General features: G+C 46.9%; 1 protein-coding gene across 1 annotated transcript in view; it reads right to left on the bottom strand.

Moving 5' to 3' along the window:
* Positions 1–26365, bottom strand: part of LOC310856458 (sodium/potassium/calcium exchanger 3) — a gene marked incomplete at its 3' end in the record, with an annotated part of 73376 nt that overhangs the window by 22594 nt on the left and 24417 nt on the right. Inside the window, exons 3-8 of the mRNA XM_083761910.1 lie at positions 22038–22114; positions 21272–21346; positions 20978–21062; positions 18337–18440; positions 4788–4862; positions 4114–4139 (exon numbers count right to left, since the gene is read on the bottom strand). Coding sequence (XP_083618036.1) covers positions 4114–4139; positions 4788–4862; positions 18337–18440; positions 20978–21062; positions 21272–21346; positions 22038–22114 — 442 coding nt within the window. The remainder of the gene's footprint in view (positions 1–4113; positions 4140–4787; positions 4863–18336; positions 18441–20977; positions 21063–21271; positions 21347–22037; positions 22115–26365) is intronic.

Genomic DNA, 26365 nt, shown 5'->3' with positions numbered 1-26365 from the left:
CTGAAGCAGTGGTCTCTAAGGGGCCAGCTCCATCCTTAAGACATAAGAGTGACTCTGAAGCAGTGGTCTCTAAGGAGCCAGCTCCATCCTTAAGACATAAGAGTGACTCTGAAGCAGTGGTCTCTATGGGGCCAGCTCCATCCTTAAGACATAAGAGTGACTCTGAAGCAGTGGTCTCTGAGGGGCCAGCTCCATCCTTAAGACATAAGAGTGACTCTGAAGCAGTGGTCTCTAAGGGACCAGCTCCATCCTTAAGACATAAGAGTGACTCTGAAGCAGTGGTCTCTATGGGGCCAGCTCCATCCTTAAGACATAAGAGTGACTCTGAAGCAGTGGTCTCTAAGGGGCCAGCTCCATCCTTAAGACATAAGAGTGACTCTGAAGCAGTGGTCTCTATGGGGCCAGCTCCATCCTTAAGACATAAGAGTGACTCTGAAGCAGTGGTCTCTAAGGAGCCAGCTCCATCCTTAAGACATAAGAGTGACTCTGAAGCAGTGGTCTCTGAGGGGCCAGCTCCATCCTTAAGACATAAGAGTGACTCTGAAGCAGTGGTCTCTGAGGGGCCAGCTCCATCCTTAAGACATAAGAGTGACTCTGAAGCAGTGGTCTCTAAGAGGCCAGCTCCATCCTTAAGACATAAGAGTGACTCTGAAGCAGTGGTCTCTGAGGGACCAGCTCCATCCTTAAGACATAAGAGTGACTCTGAAGCAGTGGTCTCTATGGGGCCAGCTCCATCCTTAAGACATAAGAGTGACTCTGAAGCAGTGGTCTCTAAGGGGCCAGCTCCATCCTTAAGACATAAGAGTGACTCTAAAGCAGTGGTCTCTAAGGGGCCAGCTCCATCCTTAAGACATAAGAGTGACTCTGAAGCAGTGGTCTCTAAGAGGCCAGCTCCATCCTTAAGACATAAGAGTGACTCTGAAGCAGTGGTCTCTGAGGGGCCAGCTCCATCCTTAAGACATAAGAGTGACTCTGAAGCAGTGGTCTCTAAGGGGCCAGCTCCATCCTTAAGACATAAGAGTGACTCTGAAGCAGTGGTCTCTGAGGGGCCAGCTCCATCCTTAAGACATAAGAGTGACTCTGAAGCAGTGGTCTCTAAGGGGCCAGCTCCATCCTTAAGACATAAGAGTGACTCTGAAGCAGTGGTCTCTGAGGGGCCAGCTCCATCCTTAAGACATAAGAGTGACTCTGAAGCAGTGGTCTCTAAGGGGCCAGCTCCATCCTTAAGACATAAGAGTGACTCTGAAGCAGTGGTCTCTAAGAGGCCAGCTCCATCCTTAAGACATAAGAGTGACTCTGAAGCAGTGGTCTCTGAGGGGCCAGCTCCATCCTTAAGACATAAGAGTGACTCTGAAGCAGTGGTCTCTATGGGGCCAGCTCCATCCTTAAGACATAAGAGTGACTCTGAAGCAGTGGTCTCTATGGGGCCAGCTCCATCCTTAAGACATAAGAGTGACTCTGAAGCAGTGGTCTCTAAGAGGCCAGCTCCATCCTTAAGACATAAGAGTGACTCTGAAGCAGTGGTCTCTAAGGGGCCAGCTCCATCCTTAAGACATAAGAGTGACTCTGAAGCAGTGGTCTCTAAGGGGCCAGCTCCATCCTTAAGACATAAGAGTGACTCTGAAGCAGTGGTCTCTAAGAGGCCAGCTCCATCCTTAAGACATAAGAGTGACTCTGAAGCAGTGGTCTCTGAGGGACCAGCTCCATCCTTAAGACATAAGAGTGACTCTGAAGCAGTGGTCTCTGAGGGGCCAGCTCCATCCTTAAGACATAAGAGTGACTCTGAAGCAGTGGTCTCTGAGGGGCCAGCTCCATCCTTAAGACATAAGAGTGACTCTGAAGCAGTGGTCTCTAAGAGGCCAGCTCCATCCTTAAGACATAAGAGTGACTCTGAAGCAGTGGTCTCTGAGGGGCCAGCTCCATCCTTAAGACATAAGAGTGACTCTGAAGCAGTGGTCTCTGAGGGGCCAGCTCCATCCTTAAGACATAAGAGTGACTCTGAAGCAGTGGTCTCTAAGGGGCCAGCTCCATCCTTAAGACATAAGAGTGACTCTGAAGCAGTGGTCTCTAAGGGGCCAGCTCCATCCTTAAGACATAAGAGTGACTCTGAAGCAGTGGTCTCTAAGAGGCCAGCTCCATCCTTAAGACATAAGAGTGACTCTGAAGCAGTGGTCTCTGAGGGGCCAGCTCCATCCTTAAGACATAAGAGTGACTCTGAAGCAGTGGTCTCTAAGGGGCCAGCTCCATCCTTAAGACATAAGAGTGACTCTGAAGCAGTGGTCTCTAAGAGGCCAGCTCCATCCTTAAGACATAAGAGTGACTCTGAAGCAGTGGTCTCTGAGGGACCAGCTCCATCCTTAAGACATAAGAGTGACTCTGAAGCAGTGGTCTCTGAGGGGCCAGCTCCATCCTTAAGACATAAGAGTGACTCTGAAGCAGTGGTCTCTGAGGGGCCAGCTCCATCCTTAAGACATAAGAGTGACTCTGAAGCAGTGGTCTCTAAGAGGCCAGCTCCATCCTTAAGACATAAGAGTGACTCTGAAGCAGTGGTCTCTGAGGGGCCAGCTCCATCCTTAAGACATAAGAGTGACTCTGAAGCAGTGGTCTCTAAGGGGCCAGCTCCATCCTTAAGACATAAGGGTGACTCTGAAGCAGTGGTCTCTGAGGGGCCAGCTCCATCCTTAAGACATAAGAGTGACTCTGAAGCAGTGGTCTCTAAGGGGCCAGCTCCATCCTTAAGACATAAGAGTGACTCTGAAGCAGTGGTCTCTAAGAGGCCAGCTCCATCCTTAAGACATAAGAGTGACTCTGAAGCAGTGGTCTCTGAGGGGCCAGCTCCATCCTTAAGACATAAGAGTGACTCTGAAGCAGTGGTCTCTGAGGGGCCAGCTCCATCCTTAAGACATAAGAGTGACTCTGAAGCAGTGGTCTCTAAGAGGCCAGCTCCATCCTTAAGACATAAGAGTGACTCTGAAGCAGTGGTCTCTAAGGGGCCAGCTCCATCCTTAAGACATAAGAGTGACTCTGAAGCAGTGATCTCTAAGTTGCCAGCTCCATCCTTAAGACATAAGAGTGACTCTGAAGCAGTGGTCTCTAAGGGGCCAGCTCCATCCTTAAGACATAAGAGTGACTCTGAAGCAGTGGTCTCTAAGAGGCCAGCTCCATCCTTAAGACATAAGAGTGACTCTGAAGCAGTGGTCTCTGAGGGGCCAGCTCCATCCTTAAGACATAAGAGTGACTCTGAAGCAGTGGTCTCTAAGGGGCCAGCTCCATCCTTAAGACATAAGAGTGACTCTGAAGCAGTGGTCTCTGAGGGACCAGCTCCATCCTTAAGACATAAGAGTGACTCTGAAGCAGTGGTCTCTGAGGGGCCAGCTCCATCCTTAAGACATAAGAGTGACTCTGAAGCAGTGGTCTCTGAGGGGCCAGCTCCATCCTTAAGACATAAGAGTGACTCTGAAGCAGTGGTCTCTAAGAGGCCAGCTCCATCCTTAAGACATAAGAGTGACTCTGAAGCAGTGGTCTCTGAGGGGCCAGCTCCATCCTTAAGACATAAGAGTGACTCTGAAGCAGTGGTCTCTAAGGGGCCAGCTCCATCCTTAAGACATAAGGGTGACTCTGAAGCAGTGGTCTCTGAGGGGCCAGCTCCATCCTTTTTGCTCTGATGTAAGAGCTGTCCCTTACATCGCTTACGTCAGATATTTTAAAGAGGGCTGTGTGTGTGCGCACCACAGCCCTCTTTTAAAAACGTGCCGCTAAGCAGCCTGCACTCGGCTCCGGAGTGAAGGTGGTCAGATGTTGGTCATCTGAGACGGGCGGACTGACCCCCCCCCCCCCCCCCTCTCTCTCTCCCTACGATGTCCAGTGGGGTTAGGCAACTAAAAAAAAGTACTTTTACTTGTGTACTTCATCATAGCTTACTTTCATTTTGACAGCAAATTTGTATTCAGTTTTAGTCAGTCCTTGATTTAGTCGATAAAATATTTCTTTGGCGGGCCGTGATGTCGTCTTGGTTATAAGTTATATATATATATAAATGTAATTAACTTAGTTGTATAAATATGAATATAAATGTAATTAATCTTAAATGTAATTAATTTAATTCAGACTCACCAAAAAACCTCGTCGTCGTAGATGACCTGAAGACAGAGAATTAACATTATTTAGAACATATTGTTTGTGTACAGTACAGACAGTGTTAAATAAAGTAGAGTTAAATGAAGTACGGAAATGTATTTGTGCTAACATAGATAACAGAGATAAAGCAACGTAACATAGCAGTGATGCCACTGTGCTAATGGAGGTGATAACAGCACAGTGATTTCACTGTGCTACCGTAGGTGATAACAGCACAGTGATGTCACTGTGCTACCGTAGGTGATAACAGCACAGTGATGTCACTGTGCTACCGTAGGTGATAACAGCACAGTGATGTCACTGTGCTAACGTAGATGATAACAGCACAGTGATGTCACTGTGCTAATGGAGGTGATAACAGAGTTAACAGTGCTGTCACTGTGCTAACGTAGGTGATAACAGCACAGTGATGTCACTGTGCTACCGTAGATGATAACAGCACAGTGATTTCACTGTGCTAACGTAGATGATAACAGCACAGTGATGTCACTGTACTAATGGAGGTGATAACAGAGTTACCAGTGATGTCACTGTGCTAACCTAGGTGATAACAGAGTTAACAGTGATGTCACTGTGCTAACGTATGTGATAACAGCACAGTGATGTCACTGTGCTAACGTAGATGATAACAGAGTTAACGGTGATCTCACCGCGATGAGCGCCAGCACAGACAGGATGTAGTAGGAGGAGTCTCTGAACAACGACCACCAGGTTAGCACCACCACCTGGAGAGGAGGAGAGAACACCGCTTAATATGCAGTCACAGGTCTGGTTACAGTTACCGGTCTGCATTCACTCTACATGCCGAGCTGGCTCTGTGCTTATTCAGGACCTCCCTAGGGAGACGCCCGAGAGGCATCCTAACCAGATGCCCGAACAGCGAAGGAGCAGCGGTTCTAAGCTGTGTCTCAGTGCACAGATAATCTGATATATCACATGAGCAGAGCCACACCGCCATACTAAATGCAATAGCTTTGCAATAAATGTTTATGGTCAATCCTAAGCTGAAGAGTCTACAGGTGTACAGGTGTAGTAAAGGTGGAGGTGGAGTGGTAAATAGAGATGTTACTCTTTGAACTTAATTTCTCCAAGGCTCAGGTGACGTCAAATAAGAGTAATAAATAAAGTAATAAATATATTAATTAGTGCATTAATAAATACAGTAAATAGAGTAATAAATAAAGTAATAAATACAGTACATAGAGTAGTACATAGAGTAATACATAAAGTAATAGAGTACCTGTCCTGTTAATTAGTACATTAATAAATACAGTACATAGAGTAATACATAAAGTAATAGAGTACCTGTCCTGTTAATTAGTACATTAATAAATACAGTACATAAAGTAATACATAAAGTAATAGAGTACCTGTCCTCTTAATTAGTACATTAATAAATACAGTACATAGAGTAATACATAAAGTAATAGAGTACCTGTCCTATTAATTAGTACATTAATAAATACAGTACATAGAGTAATACATGAAGTAATAGAGTACCTGTCCTGTTAATTAGTACATTAATAAATACAGTACATAGAGTAATACTGTCGCGTTTATTCCGGGTGGTGGGCTCATTATAATATTAAGTGCCGACCCAGCCTATATATGTAACTACATGTTGTGTTGTATATGTATAGATGTTAGTGTTACTAAGGAAGTTCACTGCCTATATAGAATACTCTGTGTTATATAAGAACAGAAATCCTCTTATCAACCAATTACAGTATCTCAGGGATGTAGATATTAATACAGTAAATTGGGGGGTAAAATGTGTTGTACTAACTACTGCTAGAAGGAATGTTTAGGACGCATACTAGTGGGGCACAAGTCAATAAGTGATGATTACCAGCACAGGGAAGGAAGTGTCAAATGTCGAGAGGCGTGTGCTCACAGAGGCAATGCAGATACGCGTGACTCGTTTTATTCATTCGTAAGCATGTGACAAAGCAGGAGACATGGCGTTTGCGTGAGTCTTTATAATGTGTTAATAAGTACGGTAAATACTCTGTCATAGTGATACGCTTGTGCAGTCGTTAGATCTGTGAATTAATAGTATGTGTTTGTGTTTCTTTTGTGTGTTTCAGTTTATTACCTAATGCTACTAACGCGACTGAAGTCGCGACCTCTGAATCTTGTGCTAATGATTAAGAGCATTTAGTTGTGGAAGCTATTTGAACTATATCTAAACACGGGCCAGACAAAGCAAATAGGGCTTTTACTGTACACAAGTTTAGTAGAAGTGTGTTTGTACGTGTGTGAGTGTGTTATGAGTTATTAGTAATAAAATGGCCGGAAAATAAGTGAATGTTTGAGAGCCTTATTACAACTTGGAGGAAGTGTGTGTTTGAGTAATATAACGGTGTGTGTTTAAATCACAATTACTATCCTGTTTGTTACACCCCCATGCGGAGGGTTGAATCAATAGTTGAACAAAGTTATGAAACAGCAAAGTTTAATTATATCCGTACAGTAATAAAGCAACCCGGTAATCACCGGTGCAAGTAACGAAGCAACCGAAGTGAATCACCGTTGCAGTAATAAAAGCAACGTGTGTAGGTTACCGTTATAACATTATAACGGGAACCACCGGAGCGAAACCATAGCAACGCGTGTAAACACCGTAGCTATATCCCTTAGCATTCAGTGCAACCACGATGCTAATGGAAGCCATAGGCCCGTGTTAGCTTAGGCTACTACGTGATCAGTGGATGTCTGGCTGTTAGCGAGACGCTAGCGGAGAAGCAAGACAAAGAGACGGCCATCCCGGAGCAGCTCTGGACCCGTCACCGGTCGCCTTCGTTCGAGAACCAACGCGACCGCCCGCAGGCTGCTGAAGTAGCTGATACCTGCGAGGAATCATCCGCTCGCCTTAGTGAAAGGTGACCCGGACTGGGAGTTCGGGGTAGGGTGCTAGCGGCTACATAGCTGCTAAAGAGGAACCACCTGGGTGCTGACAAAGTGCTCGGCTGTTGCAGTCCTAAATAAAAAGTTTCAGTGCCCACAGGAGTGCTTGTGCATTGGGGGGAATATCGCTGGAATTGTGTGTTGCAAAAAGGAAACTGTGCATTGACTTTTGGGAAGAAATCGAGCTAAAGCTAAATCCTGTGATCCAGAAAGAAGCTAGCCACCTTTCCATTGACATTGCATTGAGCCTAGCAACCAAAGAGCATTAGAGGTAGCTTCGGCTAACGAGAGCTAATGCTAAAACTGATAGCATATGAATAGCTGTGACTAACGTGGAGCTAATGTTAATGCTGATAGCATAGGAATAGCTTTGTCTAACGTGGAGCTAATGCTAATGCTAACAGGAGGGGCGTTTGAGGGGATACAATACACGTGTTCCACAGCCACTTCCTGAGCAGTCGCCATTGAGGAATGTCCCGGTCCCGGCCATCTTGAAACAGAAAGGTTGGTGGGGGGGCGAGCGTCCATATCGTAACCATGGCAACCTTAGCAGACTTAACCGACTTTAAAAAGGCACGTTCTAAAAGCCAAGGAACGCTGACCAAGAACGCCGCTAAGTGCTTATTAGTGCCATTCACCGACGCAAAGTCTGAGGAAGAACTCAAACTTATGATAGTTGGTGTGACGAAGGACTACGAGGCATTTCTAAATGATAGCCTAGAGTATAAAAATGCTTTAGAAGAAATTGATGACGAGGATTGTAAAAATGAAATCCTCGCGGTGGATGAGAAAATAAAAGCAGGCGAAGATAAATACACTTTAGGCACTAAACAAGTGAAGAACGCTTTATGGGACCGGTGTATTGATGCGGCTTTTAAGTGCGCTTTAACTCGGGTAGAGTCTGCGTTCCGTTACGCAGATCCTGACAAATATAAAGAGCACGAAATAACGGAACGCCTCTGCAATAATGTGGCTACCGAATTTGAGGAGTCCTTTGCAGACGTGAAAGCCTTATTTGAACAGTTAGGCCGTGTGGTGAGGTCCCTTTTCGTTCAGGTCCGTTCCCACGGAAGGGGGACTACACAATTTTTTCTCCATAAAAGAGATTTATAGGTAGACAGTCTAAATAAAAAAGTTCTACTCGTCCGACGCTGCAGTTATTTTATAATCCGCGATCTAAAAAGGGACTATTTCTTACAAGGCGTAATAATATGTGCAAGGGGAGTGGTGTGGTTTTGGTCACGTGGACCAATCGCGTAGCCGCTTTATTCCCTTGAGTATGCGCGTAACGTCTTCGTATGCGGAAGAACTTTTTGTTGTCCATAGCAACCTAGCAACTCACTGTTGCGACGCTGTTTTCATTCTCTAAACTGGGAAAATGGGAAAGAGCCGTTGTGCGATTGACTGTACAAACAGATTAAAAAAGAACTCGGAGCTATCCTTTTACAGACTGCCGAAATGTAAAGAAAAAAGAAGTAAATGGATCGCTGCACTTCGCCGATGTAGTCATGTTTCAGGGCTACATGGATTTGGGGGTGCCACTTTCACTTTGTGTCAGGTATGTTGCTTTTTTTGTAAAACCATACGTTCAATGTAAAAGGAACTTTTCACACAATGTCCCGTTTTAAACGAACCTAACGGAGTTCTCTTCTTGTGGACCAATTAGTGGATTAACATAGTCCGTTACCCGGAAAGAGATCTGGTCAGGAGTAATTACTCATCAACATGTTACGTGAGTCCGTGGAAAGACTTTAATGTTAATGTTCTTATTGATCAACACACCCTGCAGTTACTGAATGTTAAGTCTCCATGGTTTCCCTCAGAATATCGTATGACACTGATTTATATGACACATTAAGAGTCCACTGATAACCACTACAGTGGTTTAATATCAAACTTTTTTTGTTTGTTTTTTTCAAGGACCCACATAACGTTTGATTGTTATTGCACAAATGGACTTACTCTGAGAGTGTACGAATGGAACCAAATGGACCCATAGTGTCAGAGTTACAGACCTGCATGTGTCCATTTGTACACTCAGGCTGTAAGGGTCCATTTGGTTCCATCTCTCAGAGTTACAGACCTGTAAGGTCCATTTGGTTCCTAAGAAGGGTCCATTTGGGGTCCAATGGGGTCCATTGGTTCCATTTGTACACAGTTACAGACATGCAGGCTAATCCTCTCTCACTCTAATGCCAGACTGGCATTAGAGTGAGACACTGGCATTTCCAGTGTGTGCCAGTGGTCACCCTTAGCACCCGTGGTTAAAGCTGCCTACCCCTGCTCTACACCAACAATGTTGTGAGCTTGTAGATCTGCTATTTTCTGCAAATGTTCCCTCCAGAATAGGGATGCTATTGTTCCAGTGGTTAATGTAAAAAAATAATCTCACAATGATTTGGCAGCCCCGTCCCGGATGAGTTTGTTTTGAGGCTGATGTCTGAAACAAGACATATGTGAAAACACCCTATATATGTAAACAAATTAATATCATATTTCTAGTAAATGTTTTTGTTGTTTTTGTTATTTAAGGGGAAAAGAGTGATGATCCTCTACATCCTGACTACGTGCCAAGGTTATTTGGTTTCACCTCCATCACTGATCGAAGTACAGCAGAGGTACAGACTGTTGTTGAAGTCCCAGGCATTGGGGTCCAGACAGAGGAAACACAAAATGACATTGCCTCATTACATGAACAGATTAAATCTTTAAATGCTGAATGTCAATCACTTAGGGATAAAGTTAACAAATTAGAAAGTGAGTTGAAACATCGTACTCTTGATCCTTCAGAATTTGATGACAGCAAAATGAAATTCTTCACAGGACTTTCATGTTGTTGTTCAATTTTGTGTCACCAAGTTTACCACCTCCTGCAAAACAGTCACTTAGTGATACTCAGAGACTTCTGCTTACACTGAGGAAGCTGCGCCTCAATCTGTCTGAGGAACTTTTAGGTTACCTCTTTGGCATTCTTTGAGTCAACTGAGGTAAGCCAAGCAGGTTCATCTTGGCAGCAGTTTTAACCTTGACCAGTCAACTTTCAACACACTGAGCAAATATGTGTGCTACCTGTATGGCCAATCATCTGCCAAAAACGTGAATGATGCAAGGTACAAATCATTCTGTACGGCATCATCAGCTTTGCCAGAACTGTACATTCCCCCAACAAGTGATGCTCTCCACCAACATTGCAAAAGGGCAAACTACCAAGCAGCAGTGATGAGACGTTCTCTGACTAGTAGGATGTGTGCTCCTTCACCCATTGGCAGTGGATGGGTCATGGAGGATGGGGAGTTAACAGTACAATGGATGACTAGAAATCCTGCCCCTGATAGTGTGTTGCAGGTAGTCCACTGTAATTGCAAAAAAAGCAAATGTGAGACTGAAAGATGTTCATGTATGTCTGCAAAACTGTTTTGCACTGATTTATGTCACTGCCAGGACTGTGAAAATGTGTCAAAGGAAACAGAAGAAAGAGGTAGGCCTACATGGGATGATGACTCTGATGAAAGTGATAGGGATGAGTAACCCAACATGTTACCATGTAGGCCTACTACTTTTTTTTTTTCAACAATTATTATGCATTTGTATGTTATTTTGTATTTTCAATTTTCATATATTTCCTTGGCCGGGGGGGTGGATGTACAGATGACAGATGCTGTGACCCTTTGCTGTGACCCACTTGTAAATAAATAAATGTTTCATACCATATGTTGTAATAATTCTGACCTCTACTACTTTAATTCTTAGTCTTGTCCATTTGTTGCATTATTCCAATTTAGGGGGCGTGGTAACATTTTGATAGATTTTCTGCCATGTTGGTCCAAGGTGCCCTGATTTTCTTTTCTACCTTTCATTACACATTAGGATGAGACTTTTTCTATGTATGAAACATAAGCTCTTGACACAATTTACTGTGTAGGTTTCATTGTACTGTGTGGCAAACACTTAAGTTGAAGCATATTCTTTAACAAATATGCTACATTTCATGATATAAATTCACATATGACTGAGTAAACTAAAGGCACCAATACTTATGTCAGATGTTATGTATATGCATTTGACATTTGAGAAAAAAAAATTGTTGCCAAAAACACATTTTACAAGCAAAAACAGCAGCACACGATTTTCGTTTTTTGGTTATAAACTGTTTATACATTTATGGCTATAAAAAAAAAACAGCAGGTTTTTATGAGTAGAACTTTTTACCCAAAGTCTAGAAGGGTATTATCTATGAAAAAATGCATTGAATGCGTAGTTCGCTTGACATGGGAACGAAACTCATTTTCTAAGCACTTTTTCATGGGTCCCAACACGGCCTAAGTATGAAGGTTGCATTTCTGGCGAGAATTTGACCGGATTAATGAAAACAGTCAACAACTATAAGGTGGAGAAAAATAGACGCCTCCAGGAGTTGGCGCACAAAGGCGATATAACTAAGCCTGTAGCAATTAAAGAGGAGAAGGTTCCTCAAGCCCTCGCCGCCGCTGACGGCGGGGTAAACGGGAAAACAAAGGCGAGTAAACTCGCTACCCAACCAATGAAATTACCACAATTCAGTGGAGACCGCATGTCTTATTTCAGATGGAAAGCACAATGGCATAGAAAATATGCGCTGTGTGAATCCGCTGACTGGGGTGACGACATGCATTACCAACTATTGATGGATTCCATTGACAAAAAGATCAGTGATGAATTAAGACTGGATTATTGCAAAACTACTGAAGAAGTGTACCGTAAACTGGAGTGTTTATACGGTAACGTAGGACAAATTGTCAGTGAGATTATAATGAATCTGGATAGCGTGCCTAAGGTGCGCAGTGGACCTGGTCAACACAAAGAGACGTTGCATCTAGTTCGATTGATAGAACAATCAGTCCTTGATCTATCTGACCTAGATGCAGATGAGGCTATCAAAAATCCAGTCGTAATTTATAATCTGGAGAGAAAATTGCCGCCAGAAATACAAGAAAGGTGGATAGTTCATCACCAAGGTTTGTCTAAAAATCAGGGCAATGTCGGGTACAAGAACAGATTTGAGTGTTTCATTGAATTTCTCCGCGAGCATACAGCAGTGCTCGTTGAACAGGAGATATTAAATGCAACAAGCTCAGAGACCAAACGTAATGATTCACCACGGAGCCATAAAAATGAGCGGTACTCAGACAGGCCGGGCAGCGGTGCGCGCGAGAAACGCGCGTCCACAAAGGCTACCAGTACCACTAGTGGCGAGGCGCGCGGATCCAATTGCGTAATCTGTGGGGAAAATGATCATACGGGCCAACTGTACCGTTGTAAAGTATTCGGACGAGCTAATGTAGAGAGCAAGAGGGCTCTCGTTAAAAAGCACAAAGCATGCGTGCGGTGCTTAGGCCAGCATGACGGGCAGTGCAGAGTGCGGAACAACAGTTTCCTATGCAAAATTGTGGAGTGCAAAAACGAAGCGCCTCACAATTTTCAGTTGTGCCTAAAAAGACGTAACAAGGACAGTGGTGCTATAAATGACGGCGCGAGGGAAGCTAGTAACGTGGGGAGGGACTTGCGGGGCCCCACACGTGAAGTGGAAGAAATGTTTGCAAAAGCAGCACTATCACCAGAACAACTAGTAATAATGCGCAAAGCTTTCACTAATAATATAGCCACGACTGTCTGCGCTGATGGCGACGGACAAACAGAATTGCCGGTTCTCATGATGACACTGGAAGTGACCACAAGACGTGGAGACTGGGCGGGCGCTTTGATTGATCTCGCTTCTGACACTAACTATATTACCCACAAAGCAGCGAAGAGACTTGGACTAAAAGGGGTGCCTGTTTCTCTGTTTGTGAAGGGTGTGGGTGGCATGACCAGATCATATCAAACTCAACGTTATTCAGTTTGTTTGAAAATAATGGAGAAGGGCTCTTCTCGAAGCCATGACATGACTTGTTACGGTCTGGATGAAATTACAGACGTCAAGGGTGAAGTGAGTCCTTCACGCATTGCAGAACTTTTTCCGGGTACCGAACCGAAAGAGTTGCGACGTCCAGCTAAAGTGGAAATACTTATTAGCGCTAGAGAGGGGCGTCTAGCCCCGCAAAGGCTGAGAAGGGTCGGGGATCTGGTCCTATGGGAGGGTGCTCTGGGTAAAACGGTTAGCGGAGTGCATCCTACTCTGTTTGACGCTAGTGAAATGATCACAAGAGAGGCGTCAACCCATTTAGCTCTTTCAATGAGAGGGGCTGCCGTTGAGATTAAGGCGGCGGCTACTTGCCATACTGATTCCGCCACCGCTCTGTCGTGGTGGCGTTGGGACAGTATCGGCGCCGCGTGCAACCCTCTATGTGGAGGTTGTCGGTGTGGAAAATGCGCTCCTGGTGGAAAGGAGATGTCTCTCGCTGACGAGAGAGAAATGGAGATTGTCAAAAGGGGTTTAACTTTTAAGACAAGTGACGCGCACAGTGACGAGTCTCACTGGGACGCGAGTTACCCCTGGAAAGAGAATCCAGATACTTTACCGAACAATAGAACGGCGGTTGTGGCCACGTTCTTAAAATCTGAGAAACGTCTCAGTAGAGATCCTGTGTGGAAAAAGGCTTATGCTAGCCAGATGCACGAGATGCTCAAGAGAGGTGCTGCTGTCAAACTGTCTAAAATTGTCATGGACATGTGGAACGGCGCCGTCTGGTGGATTAACCATCTCATGGCACCAAACCCACATTCTGTTTCCACGCCAGTTAGAATAGTCTGGGACAGTAGTCAAGAATTTCGAGGTGTGAGTTTGAACAGCATCCTGTTGAAGGGTCCTGACGTCTTGAACCCCATCCGAGCAGTGTTACTTCGTTTCAGAGAAGGGAAGTATGCTGCTATCGGCGACGTAAGCAAAATGTACCACTCGGTCTGGCTTGAAGAGCGGGAGGTACATTTGCACCGGTTCCTATGGAGGGACTCAGTTGACAGCGAGATTGAAGATTACGCTGTGGTACGGGTCAACATGGGTGACCGTCCAGCTGGTAGCATAGCTCAAATAGCGATGCGCGAAACAGCGTATCTACCTCAGTTCACTGACATGGTGGACGAGAGGGAAGTAATCGTGGAAAACGCTTACGTGGATGACATTTTTCTATCTCACAATTGCCCCCAGAGGCTAGAGGAGCTACTGGCGGGGGTTAAAACCATTCTGGCCACCGGGGGGTTTCACCTAAAGCCCTGGGTACGGTCAGGCCAAAGTGGGAGGGAAGGAGATGGAGGAATGAGACCAGAGACTATATTGTTGCCAAATCAAATGAGAGAGGAAGACAACAAGGCTCTGGGAGTTGGTTACCATGTGAAGGAGGACAGCCTCTTCATCATGATTGCCATAAACTTTTCCGCAAGAAAGAAAAAAGTGCGGAGCGAGGAAAACCTTGCTCTGGAGGAGGTGGCGGAGAAAACGCCAAATCCTTTGACTCGGCGGATGTTGCTGAGTCAAGTAGCAGGGCTGTATGATCCCATTGGCCTTGTGACGCCTCTGAAACAGAAGGGCGTTATTCTAGTCAGAAGAGCGTTCCAGGAGGCAGGGTCATTGACCAAAGACACTTGGGATCAACCGCTGTCTAGCGATCTCCGCATGAGAGCGGTTGAGCTTTTTGTGGAATATGCAAAGCTGAGTTCTATCACGTTCCCTAGGTGCATCACTCCGCCCGGATGGGTGGGGGAACCCTGGGGCATCACCTTTTCCGATGGGAGCTCAGAGTCCTACGGAGCGGTGCTCTACCTGCGCTGGGAAACTGCTAGCGGGGTAGAGACTCGTCTGGTGGAGTCAAAAGCCAAGTTGGCTCCCCTAGATCAAAAAGGCGATGCAGTGAAAGCTGAAATCTGCGGTGCTGTCTTTGCCGCACGGCTTAAAGAGTACGTGTTGAAGCATAGCAGGCTGACAATCGCGAGGTGGTATCACTTTGTTGACAGTCAGACAGTGCTGGGTGCCATTCAAAGAGACAGTTACGGGTTCCAAACGTTCTTCGCAAACAGGGTTGGGGAAATCCAGAAGGCGGGGCCTGTGACTGACTGGTGGTGGATTCCCGGGGTGGAAAATGTAGCCGATCTAGTCACAAGGGGGGGTTCTCCTGAGCAATTAGACAGTGACTCCCTGTGGCAAAAGGGACCAGAGTTCCTGACCAAACCAGTGGAGGAATGGCCCATGAAGTCTGCTGCTGAGGTGGCTGCTTCATCGCGAGAAATCGTGAGTACATTGCAGAGAAAGGCATTCTCTGCCGCTGTTACTAGATCCCAGACTAGGAACCAGGGGTCTGCGACGCTGCCAGGCAGTGGCAGGTCCTCACCAGTCAGTGACAGATCTTCACCGGACAACGGGGGGTCTCCAGCAGCAAGCAGGAGTCCTTCACCGGTCAGTGATGGGGGTTCTGGGGCAGCATCTAATGACGAAACTGAGCAGCTGTGGGGGTCGGGTCTTGTGAACCAGATGGACTTGACTAGATGCAGCACACTGTCAAAACTCTGCGGGGCAGTAGGCTACGTCCGCAGGGTGTTGCGCGGCCACAGGGGCTTATTCAAGTCCGGCAGTCGTGTACAGTGGGGGGCAGTGCTCTCTGTCGGAGAGCGCGACACAGCATTTATGGAGCTGTGCCTTGCTGCCCAAGAGGGGATTTCTTTCCCGACAACGACACTGAACCGTCTTGTAGTTAGTAAAAACGTCAAGACAGGTCTCTTGCTATGCCGAGGCCGAGTTCAAACCGTTGACCAAGAAAGTCAAGGCGTGCCCATCATTCCTTACGGAGCACGAGTCAGCACACTACTGTGCGAGGAGGCTCACCGTGCAAACCACGAAGGCGTGGCTGGGACACTCCTGCGAGTCAGGAAGAAGGCCTGGGTGATTCAGGGGCCGAGGGTCGCACGGAAAGTGATCGACTCTTGCCTGTTTTGTCGTAAGCGGGAAGCTAAGCTATCCAGTCAAGTGATGGCTGATCTTCCTACAGTGCGCACAAGTCCAGCAGCTCCGTTCGAGTACACAACGCTGGATTTGTTCGGTCCTTACACTGTCAGAGGCATTGTGAGGCGACGCGTAAAGAGAAAAGTCTGGGGCGTGGTCTTCAGTTGTATGGCCTCACGAGCTGTCCATGCAGACTTAGTTGAGGACTTGTCTACAGAAGGCTTTCTGCAGACCTACCAGCGATTCACTGCTCTGAGAGGCCACCCCAAAAAGTTGTGGTCTGATCAGGGTACGAACTTTGTTGGCGCAAGACCAGCATTGGAGGATCTATACAAGTTCCTAGGGGACATTGACAAGAAGCAGATCCAGCAGAGAGCAGCAGTTGCAGGGACCGACTGGGCATGGGAGTTTAGCCCAGCGGACTCCCCGCATCGGAACGGGGCGGCCGAGGCTGCCGTCCATGTTCTAAAAAGGGCGTTGAGCAGCGTCGGCGACACCGATGATCTGTCGGCGTTGGAGTTCCAGACTCTACTTTACCTTGCTGCTAACCTGTCCAACGAAAGACCCATCGGAGCCAGAGCTCAGGTCGGCGAGGATTCGGTGGACATCATCACTCCCAACTCACTGCTGTTGGGGCGGGCAGGGCCCAGGGGAGACTACCTGGGTTTTGACTTCCCTAGCTACCCATACAGTCGTCTTCGGGCAGTTCAGCGCGAGGTGGACAAGTTCTGGAAGCGGTGGAGCCAGCTGGCGGGTCCACATCTCTTCATCCGAGAGAAATGGCACGTTCCTGCACGGAATGTGGCCGTCGGCGACCTGGTGTGGGTCGCGGACCAGAACGCTCTACGAGGTCGATTCCGGATGGGTCGTGTCGTGGAGGTCTATCCAGATAACCAGGGTGTTGTCAGGGACGTAAAGGTGCGGACATGTCCAAGTCTGCCCATCAGTTGGTCGCAGGTGGAAAAGGACGAGGTGGCGTGGCCATCTGTCATCCTCCATCGTGATGTGCGAAGGCTGGTGGTCCTAATCCCGGTTGAAGACCAGTAAATTAGACTAGAAGTCCTCTTGAGAAATACCCAAACGAACTCTTCCATATATGCATGTTGCGCGGGTAAGATTAGCTTAATGGGTATTTACTTGAGGCAAGACTGGGTGGTGGGGCATACTTGCCATCCAGTAAGGAGCGAAGCGGTGGTGTCGACCTCCTATAGTCAGTTGAGATCAAAATTTATTCAGTATGAAAGTAGAATAGGTTTATTGATTCATGAGTTCACCTGGTGAGTGCCATCTGGAGGCGTTCATCAATAGAAGCATGATTGATATGCTTTTTTCTATTGTTTATTTGAATGGTTTTGTATACAAATGAGTGTGGGGTATCTATTTAGCTTACTGGGTTTAATTTCAAACCGTAGCTAAAAGTGGGAGGTGTCGCGTTTATTCCGGGTGGTGGGCTCATTATAATATTAAGTGCCGACCCAGCTTATATATGTAACTACATGTTGTGTTGTATATGTATAGATGTTAGTGTTACTAAGGAAGTTCACTGCCTATAGATATACTCTGTGTTATATAAGAACAGAAATCCTCTTATCAACCAATTACAGTATCTCAGGGATGTAGATATTAATACAGTAAATTGGGGGGTAAAATGTGTTGTACTAACTACTGCTAGAAGGAATGTTTAGGACGCATACTAGTGGGGCACAAGTCAATAAGTGATGATTACCAGCACAGGGAAGGAAGTGTCAAATGTCGAGAGGCGTGTGCTCACAGAGGCAATGCAGATACGCGTGACTCGTTTTATTCATTCGTAAGCAATGTGACAAAGCAGGAGACATGGCGTTTGCGTGAGTCTTTATAATGTGTTAATAAGTACGGTAAATACTCTGTCATAGTGATACGCTTGTGCAGTCGTTAGATCTGTGAATTAATAGTATGTGTTTGTGTTTCTTTTGTGTGTTTCAGTTTATTACCTAATGCTACTAACGCGACTGAAGTCGCGACCTCTGAATCTTGTGCTAATGATTAAGAGCATTTAGTTGTGGAAGCTATTTGAACTATATCTAAACACGGGCCAGACAAAGCAAATAGGGCTTTTACTGTACACAAGTTTAGTAGAAGTGTGTTTGTACGTGTGTGAGTGTGTTATGAGTTATTAGTAATAAAATGGCCGGAAAATAAGTGAATGTTTGAGAGCCTTATTACAACTTGGAGGAAGTGTGTGTTTGAGTAATATAACGGTGTGTGTTTAAATCACAATTACTATCCTGTTTGTTACACCCCCATGCGGAGGGTTGAATCAATAGTTGAACAAAGTTATGAAACAGCAAAGTTTAATTATATCCGTACAAATACATAAAGTAATACATAAAGTAATAGAGTACCTGTCCTGCAAAGATTCCACTCAGGCCGATGATGACGAGGATGTTGAAGACGGCTGAACCTACGATGGTTCCCACGCCCACATCCCCTTTGGTTATGAACACGCCTGGGTGAGAGACATAGGGTTCATACAGGGGGGGGAGAGAGAGAGAGAGAGAGAGAGAGAGAGAGAGAGAGAGAGAGAGAGAGAGAGCGAGAGAGAGAGACGCCCCCTTTAATGATGAATACACTAAGATACTCATGACATGTACCTGTCTAAATACTTCACTAAGATACTCATGACATGTACCTGTCTAAATACTTCACTAAGATACTCATGACATGTACCTGTCTAAATACTTCACTAAGATACTCATGACATGTACCTGTCTACCTGTGTTTAACCCATTTTGGTGTTATGCTTTAGCTATTTAAAAATAGCAGATCTACAAGCTCATAGCGCACCACCGAGTGGCGCGCTACGAGCTTGTAGGTCTGCTATTTTTGACTGACATAGAAACATAGCTTTTTTCAGAAAACTGTCATTTTCAAGCAGACATTTTTAGAATCTGATCTCAGGTCAGAATGGGTTAAATGTCGGGAGCGAACCCGTTTCAAAGTCACAGATTACATCCGAACTTTGCAGCTCTCCTGGATTCCGACTTACGGAGGTTTGAAAATCCTGCTCGTTAACCGAGGTACCCGGTCATCAGATGTAACGTCCCATAGCTGTGGTGGCAGGCCCGGAATTTCATCCTTTTAGGGGCAAGGACACTTGGCCTTTGGTGTGGTCAACTTTTTGAGGGCACAAGGCCGAGTGCCAGGGCATGAAGGCCATCAATTAAAACAATTATTTTAAGTCCCCGGTCATCATTGTTTTAGCTTAAAGGTTAAGGATGATTACATTTATCTTTTTCAAGGCGAACATTGGTTCAGAATAGTGCTTCTTAAATAAATAATCACAGCTTTAAATAACAACAATAACAAAATATAAGTAGCTACTGTTGTAAAATATTGTAAAAATGTCTGTATTCTGTAACATGTATTGGGGTTAAACTGTGAGTTAATTCACAGAAAATACAATGACTGCTTACATAACTTTTGAATGAGGGCGTTTAGGTTTAGAAAAGCCTGTATTTTGTGCTAAAGACTAAAGTAATATATTGAATAACATATACATGTAGGTTTTAAGGCTGCAGGACTGGCATATGGCATTGTAGAGAGGTTAGTGACAGATGAGATCTCTCCATTGTGGGGCTCTGGTCCATATCTCTAATGTGTGTGTGTGTGTGTGTGTGTGTGTGTGTGTGTGTGTGTGTGTGTGTGTGTGTGTGTGTGTGTGTCATGACGACCAGCGGGGCACGCAAAAGAATCAAACCACTGCAAATGGCAATACAAGTCTGTGTGAGACGTTTGGGGAAGGTTACCGTAATCACTGGGAAATCGCGCAGAGGCGTTGCCATAGCAACCGGATCAATGTTAAAAGCTGCCGTGGGGCTCAACCAATATATACGTAGCAAATAACATCCCCTGGCTGGGGGGTACGTATAACATCCCCTGGCTGGGGGGTACGTATAACATCCCCTAGCTGGGGGGTACGTATAACATCCCCTAGCTGGGGGGTACGTATAACATCCCCTAGCTGGGGGGTACGTATAACATCCCCTAGCTGGGGGGTACGTATAACATCCCCTAGCTGGGGGGTACGTATAACATCCCCTGGCTGGGGGGTACGTATAACATCCCCTAGCTGGGTGGTACGTATAACATCCCCTAGCTGGGGGGTACGTATAACATCCCCTAGCTGGGGGGTACGTATAACATCCCCTAGCTGGGGGGTACGTATAACATCCCCTAGCTGGGGGGTACGTATAACATCCCCTAGCTGGGGGGTACGTATAACATCCCCTGGCTGGGGGGTACGTATAACATCCCCTAGCTGGGGGGTACGTATAACATCCCCTAGCTGGGGGGTACGTATAACATCCCCTGGCTGGGGGGTACGTATAACATCCCCTGGCTGGGGGGTACGTATAACATCCCCTAGCTGGGGGGTACGTATAACATCCCCTGGCTGGGGGGTACGTATAACATCCCCTAGCTGGGGGGTACGTATAACATCCCCTGGCTGGGGGGTACGTATAACATCCCCTGGCTGGGGGGTACGTATAACATCCCCTGGCTGGGGGGTACGTATTCATACGGACATGGGAGAAAAATAATGAATGTCGCCGAAGTCCACGCCCACAACACCAGAGGGAGCTCAACATAAACCATGTGCAACCCAGATTCGGCACAAACAAGGGACTAAATTAATTTCGCTACTATGTGCCACCAAAATGTGTAACGCCCTACCAACAGTCATTAAGACATGTGAATCCCTTGACTACTTCAAAACCGTTCTCAAAGGGCACCTACGGATGGCTGCAGTTAGAAACTGACCCCCGTAAAAAAATAAATGTTAAAGGTTTAAAGAAATGTTAAACCTACACTGTACATGTTTTCCTTTTTTTTTATCCTCCGCAGTTTTTGTGTTGACCTGTACTTTAGTTTTAAATGTACCAATCAATCAATCAATCAATCGATCATTCAATGAAAGGGTTAAAAATGGGTCACATGATGATTCTATTAAACTAAGCTACTGATTGGCTGAGCCGTACTGACCAATCAGAGAGGTGAAGAGCTCGGGGGCGGAGCTTCCTGCCGCCATGAAGGTTGCCCCGGCAACGTCCTCGCTGAGAGACAGGTTCTGGAATAAATTTGCATATCATCAGCATATCATTATAAAAGAGAATACAGTGCCCCCTAGTGCCATGCTGTTGTAATATTAATAGACCACAGTGACCCCTAGTGGCCAGTGTGTTATAATATTAATAGACCACAGTGTTCCCTAGTGCCATGCTGTTGTAATATTAATAGACCACAGTGACCCCTAGTGGCCACAGTGTGTAATTTCACCTCTGAAATCTTCTCCAAGGAAGGAACGAAGTAGACGTCACACACGATGGCCAGAGCGTAGAACATGTAGACGGCCTGTAGAGGGCAGTAGAGAGTTAATATCACAGAAGAGTCGTGTGGAGCGTTGTCCAGGGTGTTTTAGAGAAGGGAGAAGAGTCTGGGACGTGTGGAGCGTTGTCCAGGGTGTCTTAGAGAAGGGAGAAGAGTCTGGGACGTGTGGAGCGTTGTCCAGGGTGTCTTAGAGAAGGGAGAAGAGTCTGGGACGTGTGGAGCATTGTCCAGGGTGTTTTAGAGAAGGGAGAAGAGTCTGGGACGTGTGGAGCGTTGTCCAGGGTGTCTTAGAGAAGGGAGAAGAGTCTGGGACGTGTGGAATATTGTCCAGGGTGTTTTAGAGAAGGAAGAAGAGTCTGGGACGTGTGGAGCATTGTCCAGGGTGTTTTAGAGAAGGGAGGAAAGTCTGGGATGTGTGGAGCGTTGTCCAGGGTGTTTTAGAGAAGGGAGAAGAGTCTGGGAAATGTGGAGCGTTGTCCAGGGTGTTTTAGAGAAGGGAGAAGAGTCTGGGACATGTGGAGCATTGTCCAGGGTGTTTTAGAGAAGGGAGAAGAGTCTGGGACGTGTGGAGCGTTGTCCAGGGTGTTTTAGAGAAGGGAGAAGAGTCTGGGACGTGTGGAGCGTTGTCCAGGGTGTCTTAGAGAAGGGAGAAGAGTCTGGGACGTGTGGAGCATTGCCCAGGGTGTTTTAAAGAAGGGAAAGTATTTATACTCACACAGAGAACATGTAGAAGTACAGCTCCATTCTCTCTCTGCTCCTTGGTGAAGATGTCTGCAGGAAACTCGTGGATGGCTGAGAATACACAGAGTACACGTGTATTAGTACAACGGTATCAGACTGAGGTATCAATAAGCTTTGGGCTTATCGAGTACGCGGTATCGATAAGCTTTGGGCTTATCCAGTACCCGGTATCGATAAGCTTTGGGCTTATCGAGTACACGGTATCAATAAGCTTTGTTCTTATCGAGTACACGTGTCCCCTAGGGTAGGTACCCTCACATGTTCTCCCCGTGTCCCCTATAGGGTAGGTACCCTCACATGTTCTCCCCGTGTCCCCTAGGGTAGGTACCTTCACATGTTCTCCCCGTGTCCCCTAGGGTTGGTACCCTCACATGTTCACCCCGTGTCCCCTATAGGGTAGGTACCCTCACATGTTCTCCCCGTGTCCCATAGGGTAGGTACCCTCACATGTTCTCCCCGTGTCCCCTAGGGTTGGTACCCTCACATGTTCTCCCCGTGTCCCCTATAGGGTAGGTACCCTCACATGTTCTCCCCGTGTCCCATAGGGTAGGTACCCTCACATGTTCTCCCCGTGTCCCCTAGGGTAGGTACCCTCACATGTTCTCCCCGTGTCCCCTATAGGGTAGGTACCCTCACATGTTCTCCCCGTGTCCCCTAGGGTAGGTACCCTCACATGTTCTCCCCGTGTCCCCTATAGGGTAGGTACCCTCACATGTTCTCCCCGTGTCCCCTAGGGTAGGTACCCTCACATGTTCTCCCCGTGTCCCCTATAGGGTAGGTACCCTCACATGTTCTCCCCGTGTCCCCTAGGGTAGGTACCCTCACATGTTCTCCCCGTGTCCCCTATAGGGTAGGTACCCTCACATGTTCTCCCCGTGTCCCCTAGGGTAGGTACCCTCACATGTTCTCCCTCGTGTCCCCTATAGGGTAGGTACCCTCACATGTTCTCCCCGTGTCCCCTATAGGGTAGGTACCCTCACATGTTCTCCCCGTGTCCCATAGGGTAGGTACCCTCACATGTTCTCCCTGTGTCCCCTATAGGGTAGGTACCCTCACATGTTCTCCCCGTGTCCCCTAGGGTAGGTACCCTCACATGTTCTCCCTGTGTCCCCTAGGGTAGGTACCCTCACATGTTCTCCCCGTGTCCCCTAGGGTACGTACCCTCACATGTTCTCCCTGTGTCCCCTAGGGTAGGTACCCTCACATGTTCTCCCCGTGTCCCCTATAGGGTAGGTACCCTCACATGTTCTCCCTGTGTCCCCTAGGGTAGGTACTCTCACATGTTCTCCCCGTGTCCCCTATAGGGTAGGTACCCTCACATGTTCTCCCTGTGTCCCCTAGGGTAGGTACCCTCACATGTTCTCCCCGTGTCCCCTATAGGGTAGGTACCCTCACATGTTCTCCCCGTTTCCCCTATAGGGTAGTAGGGGTGCAACGGTTTTCGGTTTAAACCGAAACCGTTCGGTACGGCATGCACGGTTCAATACGCTCTAATGAACCGCGCTATTTCGGTTTGCATTAATTAATTTCTTACAGCTGCGAAGAATGTATTTCTCGGTCACACACCGGCCTACTTAGAAGTCTAGCACTCTATCGGTCACACACCGTCCTACTAAGAAGTCTAGCACTCTTTCGGTCACAGAAGTGTAGCACTCTGTCGGCCCACCCCCTATCCCCCCCACAGACACACACACACACACACACACACACACAGAGAGAGAGACGGCATGATGAGGAGAATCCAGCCCTCGTCTTTAAACAACTTCTTGAAAAGACCTCTCTGTGGAATAATTATTGATCGTCATACACAGAGACACACACACAGCGGAGTAACCTCCAATCAACAGGCTTCTAAGCACGCATCTTTTTAAGTTTGTTCAGATCTGCTTCTGCATCTGCACTCGCTGTTTGAGTGCTAAAAGGGAGAGAGAGAGCAAAAACAACTCGTTGTTTTTTCGGAGCAGGAGAAGAATATTCCGTCTGAAAACAAAATACAAAATACTCCTGTCCAATCCATGACTGTAGATAGAAACCCTTCTTCTAATAATATAAGCATAATATCGCATGCAGAGATCTTTATTGTAAACTTTTGTAAATGTTTCTGTGCGACACGGCACTCTGCTGTGAATTCCTCCCCTCTCTCCCCCACTCTCCTCCCTGCATGTGTTGCGAGTCTGCACCACGTGTGAGTGCATAGGTGCATTATTTTTCCCTTGAACATAATATTGATGAGGCACATTAAAATAGCAATATAAGGTTTTTTCCCCCCTTTAAAATAATGAAAAGGCAGAAATGCCTAATAAAATAATATATGCTAAAAAAAGAATAAAAGAAAATGCTATAAATAAACTTTTTTGGTGCAAGCCAGTCCCTGGACTTATGTGTGTGGGTATGAGCATGAAAGCAGCATGGTTGTTTTTCCACCTGTACCTGCAACCTAACACACACACAAACACACGCACATATTAACTGTATATATGATGATTTTGTGTGTGCCAGGAGGCTACAGTACAGTACAGTAGAGGGTACAGTAGAGGGACCGGCACACAGAACTCTGTCATTTCTCAGCCGTTTCGGACACGGGGCGGCATTTCGGAACCGGCCCGGCACCCTGGGCGCGTTCCTGCCCCCCCCCCCCCCCCCCCCCCCCGGAACCCCCACACAGAGTTGCACCACTCACTTCACAAATGTGTGATTTTTTTATTTTACTGTACCGAAACCGAACCGAAACCGTGGCCCCCATACCGAGGTTCGAACCGAACCGTGGTCTAACTGAACCGTTGCACCCCTATAGGGTAGGTACCCTCACATGTTCTCCCCGTGTCCCCTATAGGGTAGGTACCCTCACATGTTCTCCCCGTGTCCCCTAGGGTAGGTACCCTCACATGTTCTCCCTGTGTCCCCTAGGGTAGGTACCCTCACATGTTCTCCCCGTGTCCCCTAGGGTACGTACCCTCACATGTTCTCCCTGTGTCCCCTAGGGTAGGTACCCTCACATGTTCTCCCCGTGTCCCCTATAGGGTAGGTACCCTCACATGTTCTCCCTGTGTCCCCTAGGGTAGGTACCCTCACATGTTCTCCCCGTGTCCCCTATAGGGTAGGTACCCTCACATGTTCTCCCTGTGTCCCCTAGGGTAGGTACCCTCACATGTTCTCCCCGTGTCCCCTATAGGGTAGGTACCCTCACATGTTCTCCCCGTTTCCCCTATAGGGTAGGTACCCTCACATGTTCTCCCCGTGTCCCCTATAGGGTAGGTACCCTCACATGTTCTCCCCGTGTCCCCTAGGGTAGGTACCCTCACATGTTCTCAAAAACATGCAGTAATCCTGGTCTCTATACTGCCCCCTAGGAGGCTAGTCGGTTAGTGAAGCTAAATGTTCCTAAAGGCACTCTGGTGCAGCTTGTTGCCATGGTGACACCCCCCCCCCCCCCGCAGCCAGCCAATGGCAGGGCAGGATGACACAGTGAGGGGGAGGGGGGGGGGGGGGGTTCCCAGGCTTTATGAGAAATGGAATAAATAAATAAATAATACAAGGACAGGCTGATCGACTCTGGAGCAACACAGTCTATATATATACACATGTTCCCCCTGACAACACCCTGGGGAGAGAGACATAGAGACATAGAGAGAGAGAGAGAGAGAGAGAGAGAGAGAGAGAGAGAGAGAGAGAGAGAGAGAGAGAGAGAGGCAGAGAGAGAGAGAGAGGCAGAGAGAGAGAGAGAGAGAGAGAGAGAGAGAGAGAGAGAGAGAGAGAGATTCAGAGAGAGAGAGAGAGATTCAGAGAGAGCGTGAGAGAGAGATTCAGAGAGAGAGAGAGAGAGAGAGAAGAGAGAGAGAGAGAGAGAGAGAGAGAGAGAGGCAGGCAGAGAGAGAGAGAGAGAGAGAGAGAGAGAGAGGCAGAGAGAGAGCGTGAGAGAGAGATTCAGAGAGAGAGAGAGAGAGAGAGGCAGAGAGAGAGAGAGAGGCAGAGAGAGAGAGAGAGAGAGAGAGGCAGAGAGAGAGAGAGGCAGAGAGAGAGAGAGGCAGAGAGAGAGAGAGAGAGAGAGAGAGAGAGGGACCCACACCTATTGGTCATGAAGGGTCATGACCCAAAGAATAAGGTTAAGAATGCAACCTTATTCCTATGTTCCTTATTCCTTATTCCTTATAACCTATGTATAGTTTTCTTCGACGGGTGGAGATGTAATTCACCTTTACATAGATGGTGCATTACATTCACCCATTCACACACACACACCTTTACATAGATGGTGCATTACATTCACCCATTCACACACACACCTTTACATAGATGGTGCAT

The sequence above is a fragment of the Protomyctophum parallelum genome (genome assembly GCF_964188405.1).
Source record: "Protomyctophum parallelum genome assembly, chromosome: 1".
Classification (NCBI taxonomy): domain Eukaryota; kingdom Metazoa; phylum Chordata; class Actinopteri; order Myctophiformes; family Myctophidae; genus Protomyctophum; species Protomyctophum parallelum.
Note: the sequence above shows the minus strand (reverse complement) of the source record. Positions and strands in the feature narration are given on the sequence as shown.